Source organism: Corvus kubaryi, unplaced genomic scaffold (assembly GCF_017639235.1).
Source record: "Corvus kubaryi isolate FWS band 111438036 unplaced genomic scaffold, C.kubaryi_AGA036_p1.0 37367, whole genome shotgun sequence".
In the NCBI taxonomy this organism is placed as follows: Eukaryota; Metazoa; Chordata; class Aves; order Passeriformes; family Corvidae; genus Corvus; species Corvus kubaryi.
The window spans coordinates 6272843-6279576 of record NW_024581119.1 but is presented as its reverse complement, the minus strand read 5'-3'; the positions used below and the strand labels follow the sequence as shown (position 1 = coordinate 6279576).

The window sequence follows — 6734 nt, the reverse complement described above, 5'->3', positions numbered from 1 at the left end:
CTCTCTCACTCTCTCTCACTCTCTCTCACTCTCTCTCACTCTCTCTCTCTCTCTGGTAAAGGTAGCGCAGCCAGCGGGGGGGATGGAGAAGGCGCTGCTTTTACAAACTCCCGGGGGAGCCGGTCCCAGTGCCCCGGCTGATAGCGAAAGCAGCTGTAGCAGGAGCCTCAGGAGAAGGAAGCTGGAACGGCAGGGCGGACTCACCCAGAGGTAGCAAGCAAGAGGCAGCAGAAACTCCGCAGCTGGGAAGGGCAGGCCCTCCTGGGAAGCAGGGGTGAAGGGTGCAGTGTAGCACAAACCTGGGAAGGGCAGAGGTACAGTGGGTGTTGGGCAGCAGCCCCCGGTGGGAAACTGAGGGCACTGAGGGGTCCCGGCAGGGCACACTCCAGCTCGGAGCTTCCCGACAGTAGAGCAGTAAAAGAAGCCAAGCTGGGAGGCTCAGTCACAGTGCTGAAGCAAAAAAACCCAAAAAAAACCAAAAAAAAGCAGGCAAAACCCACAGGAACAACAGGATCCCTGGTCAGAGACACCAGCTGTGTGTGTCCAGTCGAACAGCATGCCCGAAAAAAGAAGGAGCTGTCCCCAGAAACCCCAGCCTGGCTCCCACTGCCGCAATACTCCCAGAGCCAGGGAGGATGGGGGGGGCAGCCCCCAGAAACAAGACAAAAGAAAACAGAGCAAAACCCCCCAAAATTATATGGGATAATAAACTATCCCCAAGACACCTTGATACATTAATGCACAGCGTACCTTGAGGTAGGATCCTGCCACCATACCCTTTTTAATCTTCTCTGCCCCTCCCCCACAAAGGAAAGCTCCTTTGTATTTTAAAGGTGAAGAGAAGAACCCATGAATCTTCTGCCTTCAGCCTCCAGAACCACGGTCTCTTGGTTTTAAAGTTTGCTCAGTTTTACTTTTCTTATCAGAAGCATTGAAACCTTTCCTGATAGAGCAGGATGAAAGATTATTAACTCAAAATTCTAACTGGCCAGTTTTGAGATAAGAAAATGGGGAAAATACCGTCTCTTTGTTAGTTTAAAATGTAAGTAATTGCAAAGGGATGGTTAAGGTCATTTGATTTCATTATCTTCAATTATCAGGTAATCTAACTCTAAACTATTTAACTTTTCTATACTGTATAGAAGTGTCCATAAGCTTTTAGTATCAACACTAAGGAGTTGCAAAAAAATTGGCCATGCAAACAATATTTAAAATATATTTTGAAAAATAGTGTGAAAGATTGGTTGGACAAAGAATTCTGCTTTGTGGAGACTGTGAGAAAAAGTCTTGACTTAAAAGCTTTTCTCCAGTTTTAACAAATGATGCCTAAAGCTGCTGGTCATGTGTGCTGGGAAAGTGCTTTGAAACACTTGTGCTGAAGATCTTTTCCTGGTCTTCTTAGAGTATCTAGCTCTCTCCTTATTTTAAAATCACTGAGTGCAGCATTTGAATCTGCAAGGAAGAAAGGAAAAACCTCAGCTTGGAGAACATCTCACATTTGGATTCCAGTGGCAGTGTTTACTGGGACTTCTGGGGTAAGAACAGGAAGTGATGCTCATTTAGTTCTGATCCTTATTCCGCATGTGTTGGTACCAAACTGAATGATGGTGGAAATTTATGGTAAATAGCTTTTAATTCCAACTAGAGTCTGTACAGTAGAGTGATTCTCTCTCTCCCATCTTCCTCAAAAGCAAAAGTCTGGGTTTGGCACAAAGATTGTGCCAAAGCTTCCTCGTGGTGGTGAGCTTGTGGTTATCTAGATATTGGAATGCAGTGTATTTGCTGACTCTGGTTGTACTCTGATATTTAGGCTGTATAGTTTTTATTTTCCAGACCTCTCTGTTTTGGTTAGGGCAGTGAATGTGCTGCAGCTGATCTTGAATTAAACCATCTGGAAACAAAACAAAACCAAACAAGACTTGCTCAGATACTGAAAACATAGATAACACCCTCAGCATATAAAAATTTCCAGGCTGTTACAGCAGCAGACAGCATGAAGGAACTTTGGTATGATGCAGCTCATTTGGAAGTAGGTGATTAAGTGGTCTGAAACTTCCAAGTGCAAACACAATCTTCTCAAAGATTTGAGTGAAATCTCTTCAGTCAATCCTTTCATGGAAGAACAATTGTTTATTAACTTGCACTGTAAACTCTGCCTTCAGTTCAGCTTTAGGGGTCAGCAGGATCACCCTGTGCTCCTGGTTTTACCTTGGAATCTCTGAGGCTCTGTTTTTCTTTAGATTCTCAGAGATAATTTTCACAGTTGGTGTGACTTGTCTCCTTTAAGAATATACCAAACCCTCAAGGCGCATGCACAGAGTGCTCTTTGGGGGACTTCTGATGGAGGCTTCATTTGCTGTTGGAAGCTGGACGAGTGTGAACTGTGGCCATTGTGTTTTTCAGTGGGTGAGTTTGTAAGCGATGTCCTGCTGGTTCCTGAGAAATGCCGGTTCTTCCACAAGGAGCGCATGGATGTGTGTGAGAGCCACCAGCACTGGCACACCGTGGCAAAGGAGGTAATGGAGCCACTGGGACAGGAGTTTGTTTATTCTGGATCTGTCCACTTGGATGCTTGTAGTGTTGGAGCATAGCAGTGTTTCACTCTGGGTTGCTATTCCCATGTTCCAGTCAATGAACTGAGGCAGACAGCAAGGAAATAAAAATTTAAAAGTACTCAAGTGACTTAAAAACGTGTGTAGCAGTTGAATTATTCTTTGTGAAAAGCTGTCCTAAATAGCTTATCCATATCATAGAGCTAGGAATTGAAGTCAGGGCTCTGGGATACTGCTTTAACCAATGGTTCGTCCCTCTTTCTTTCCTCTTTCCAGGGAGATACTGTGGGCAGAGGATAGCTCGTATTTTTCTTGCACATTTTGCTTTTATGTACCTGCTGCTGCTGAGGATTTGGCTGGGAGGGCTTGCCTGGGAGCAATCTGAGTTTCATTGGGACTGATTAGTGGAGGTTTTACATAAGAGATGGATTATATTCTCAAAATAAATCTAGCCCGTGGTTTTGGGGGGGTTTTGTGGTTTTTTATCTGACTAGCTAAACTGTTGCGAAAGCTCTGCACTCCCATTTGAAGCAGGGGTAAAGAAGATCCTGACAGAATGTTCGTGTTTTCCATTTTGTAGAAGCAACAATTGTAGAAACGGCAACACAAGAACCAGTTGTTAACCAGATGAGGTTAAGGATGTTCCACTTAAAATTCCTACTTTAAAATCCTGTGAGCAAAAATCTGTCTAAATAAAGCTGTACTAGAGGAATTGTCTTTTAATTGAGGGTAAACTTGTTAATGTCTAGAAAATTGAAAAATCGTTTGCTTTAAATGTAGTTGGAGAACTTTTCCAGCAATATTTGGCTCATTTAAAATCTGTGCTGTAACAAAGCAAAGCACAAAAGCGTTCTGATGGGCGTAATAAAGCTTTTCTTCATTCTTTTCTGGGCACCTCAAAGCCAAGTATTTCCTTAGCTTAAGAGAAGTAAATAGACATAATGTCCAAGCATAGTTTACGTTTGGCTTTTTGTTGAATTATCTGATTGATTTTCATCTACAGCATGGTAAAATAATTCTGACGCAAAGTCCATCTGAGCAATTGTTCACTTGCTCTAATGTAAAGTTTAATAGATGAAGTTTAATGAAATGGCCAGCCCAGAAAAGCAAACAGCCTTTCTGGTTCTTTCAAGTGTTCTCTGTTGAGTTGGCACAAAATGTTTAGGTTTTTTTTCCTGAACTTTGCCAGGCTGACAAACCAGCAGTTGTTGGGGCTGGGGTGTGAAACGTTAACACCAGGAAGAACTGGGTGGTTCTGAATCTGGGACTTCTGTGAGGATTTTTTTGCACTGCAAGTTTCAAATCCACTTTCCTTTGATGTTCAGATTTAGGTCATATGTTGCTGTTGTTTTTGCTGTAAAATTTAAACCATTCTTGGGATCTCTGATAGGCAAACTTGAGCTTTATCCAAAGGCAGAGCATGATGCTGAGCTGACATGAATGGGCTCCCCTTTCAGGCTTGTCTGACAGAAGGGATGATCCTGCACAGCTACGGGATGCTGCTGCCCTGCGGAGTGGATCAGTTCCACGGAACAGAATATGTGTGCTGTCCTCAGACTAAGGTTGTGGATGAAGCTCTGTCCAAAGAGGAAGAGGATGAAGATGAGGATGAAGACTATGATCTTTACAAGAGGTAGAGTTCTTACTGGTGTAGATGTTGACAGCTTTGTACATGAAGCTGCTGCTTGAGAATGTTTCACAAGGCAACTCCCTTGTGGTGAGGATTGAGTGAACTTCTGTGCTTCTGAGTTTCCTAAAGGAGTGTCCTGAGCTTGAAGAAGACAAATGGCTTTGCAGTGCCCCTTTTACTGGAGGGGCTAAACACCTGCTCTCCCTTCATCCCTGCAGAGAGTTGGGGTCATTCAGCCTGGAGAAGAGAAGGCTTTAGGGAGACCTTAGAGCCCCTTCCAATTCCTAAACAGGCTCCAAGAGAGCTAGAGAGGGTCTTTGGACAAGGGCCTGTAGGGACAGGACAAAGGGGAATGGCTTTACCCTACCAGAGGGCAGGGATAGATGGATATTGGGAAAAAAAATCTTCCCTGTGAGGGTGGTGAGGCCCTGGCACAGGTTGCCCAGAGAAGCTATAGCTGCCCCATTCCTCAAAGAGTCCAACGCCAGGTTGGACAGGACTTGGAACAGCCTGGGACAGTGGAAGGTATCCTTGTCCAGGGGAGGGGGTGGAACAAGATGGGCTTTAAGGTCCCTTCTAACCCAAACCATTTTGGGATTCTACAGTAGGAACCTGCCCCGAGGTTAGATTTTCACTTACTGAAAAATGGAAAGAGGCCGCATAAAGCCAGGGCCGTGGAGAAGCTCTGCCTGTAGCAGCAGGAGTGTCTGTAATGAGGGATGTCCCATTGCTGTGGGTGATGGGCTAATCAATAGTTGGTACACTTATTTTTCCCATTTCTGGTGTTTCTAGAACAGATGGAAAGAGAATCTTTATTCTGGTGCATCCAAGTGATTAGCCTTAACTTTACCCCCTAATTTATCTGTGTCCCTCCAGTGAGTTCCCTACAGAGGCAGGTGTAGAAGACTTCACAGGAACAGCTGTGGAGGAAGATGAGGATGAGGATGATGAAGGGGAAGAGGAGGAGGACGTGGTGGAAGACCGTGATTACTACTACGACAGCTACAAGGTTGATGACTACGTTGAAGAGACCCCCACAGAGCCCAGCAGCGACAAAGCTATGGCTGAAAAAGAAGTGAGCAGCGACATGAAATGTAAGACACATCCCAGTCCACAGGCCTCCTGCTCCCTTGGAATCATTCCTGTTGGCTGTCAGTTAGTGATGGGGTTCTGATCAAGTCAATAAATGCCACTCAGAAGTTTTATGTGCCAGATAAGTTAGCAAACAGAGGAAAGCTGATGATGCTTATGTTTCAAGTATTGAAATTAACTCTCTAGAGCATGGGCCATATGTTTCCAGATAAGCAGCAGTTCTGCTGGTGGGAAGCCCAGTGTTTGGCATGTTGAACAAGCACCTCCATGAAGGTGCAGTGATGAGTCACAAAAGCCATATCTGCAAATTTTGGAAATTGTTAAAGGGACATTTGGGGTACACTGTAAGTTTAAAATCTGGTGGTTTATACCAGCTTAAAAGGAGGAAGCTAAAAGTGTTGGGCCATACTCTGCAGAGGTGCCATCTGGTCATTTAAGGATGAGGAACATCCTTGGTGCTGCCTTTGCATAAACACTTCCACAAAAGAAAATCAACCAGCACAACTGACCCAACTTTATTATATGTTAAGATACACTTTCTGCAGTAGTAGAATCTACTGTGCTGGTGGCAGCTTTTGTTGAGTGGTAGATGCCCTTGCAGAGGGCTCATGGTGTGGTGCCTTAGCATTATGTGATGTCCTACACTTTGAATGTAGACGTGTCTGCAGAAAAGGGAGGAGCGGAGAGGGAATGAAATTCAATTAGCTACAGATCACTGAATCATTGCCAGCAGTTCTCGCATCTTTTTGGTAAAATGCCAGCATGCTGCAGATAATTTTCCTTGCTGAAACAAGGCTTAGCTTATATGTGTACCCGGCTGTTACAGATCTGCAGGTGTTGTAAGAGGCTTGGAGGAATATGATTGGGGTGTCTGTTTTGGGGGTATACAGTCTTTTTTCCCTGGAGTACCACGAACAGTTGCTAATATATACACTGTATCTGCTCTCTTGCCTCAAAACAGCCCAGCTGCTATTGCTGGCTCACCATGAAGCATTCCCTGTGCCATGGCTGCATGGAGTTTTAATATTTGGTGCATAGATGTTTCAAACCTTAAAACCTCAGTGTCTGAGGCTGGCATGGAGGTCACTCCCTTTGTTTAGCCTGCTTTTTCACTTACTCCTACACCTCCCCTGTAAGATGTGGAGTGTCTGTCCAGGCAGAGTGCAGTGAACAGGACATCCTTGGATGCTTTAAGCAGCCCTAATGGACTGGCTTTCCGTGCTATTGGTTTTATAGAGTGGAGGCTCTCCCACTGGGGCACCCAGGGCATAATGCTGTGGCATCAGCAGAACAGATTCCTGCTTTCCCAGCCCCTGGCTCTGGAGAAATCTCTCACAGATGAGAGCTCCGTGTAGAGACGGAGTGAGCTGCTTGGCTAGCTCCAAAGCACCATGTGCAGGCATCTCCCTGACCAGCTTGTGATGGATGCTTTGGAGTGTTAAACCCCCCAAAACTGACAG

General features: G+C 44.9%; 1 protein-coding gene across 7 annotated transcripts in view; it reads left to right on the top strand.

Annotated features, from left to right (window-relative positions):
• APLP2 (amyloid beta precursor like protein 2) overlaps window positions 1-6734 on the top strand; it is a 48068-nt gene that overhangs the window by 25266 nt on the left and 16068 nt on the right. For all 7 annotated transcript variants that reach the window (XM_042034410.1, XM_042034409.1, XM_042034408.1 and 4 more), the window contains exons 4-6: window positions 2404-2516; window positions 4010-4185; window positions 5059-5276. In XM_042034410.1, coding sequence (XP_041890344.1) covers window positions 2404-2516; window positions 4010-4185; window positions 5059-5276 — 507 coding nt within the window. The remainder of the gene's footprint in view (window positions 1-2403; window positions 2517-4009; window positions 4186-5058; window positions 5277-6734) is intronic.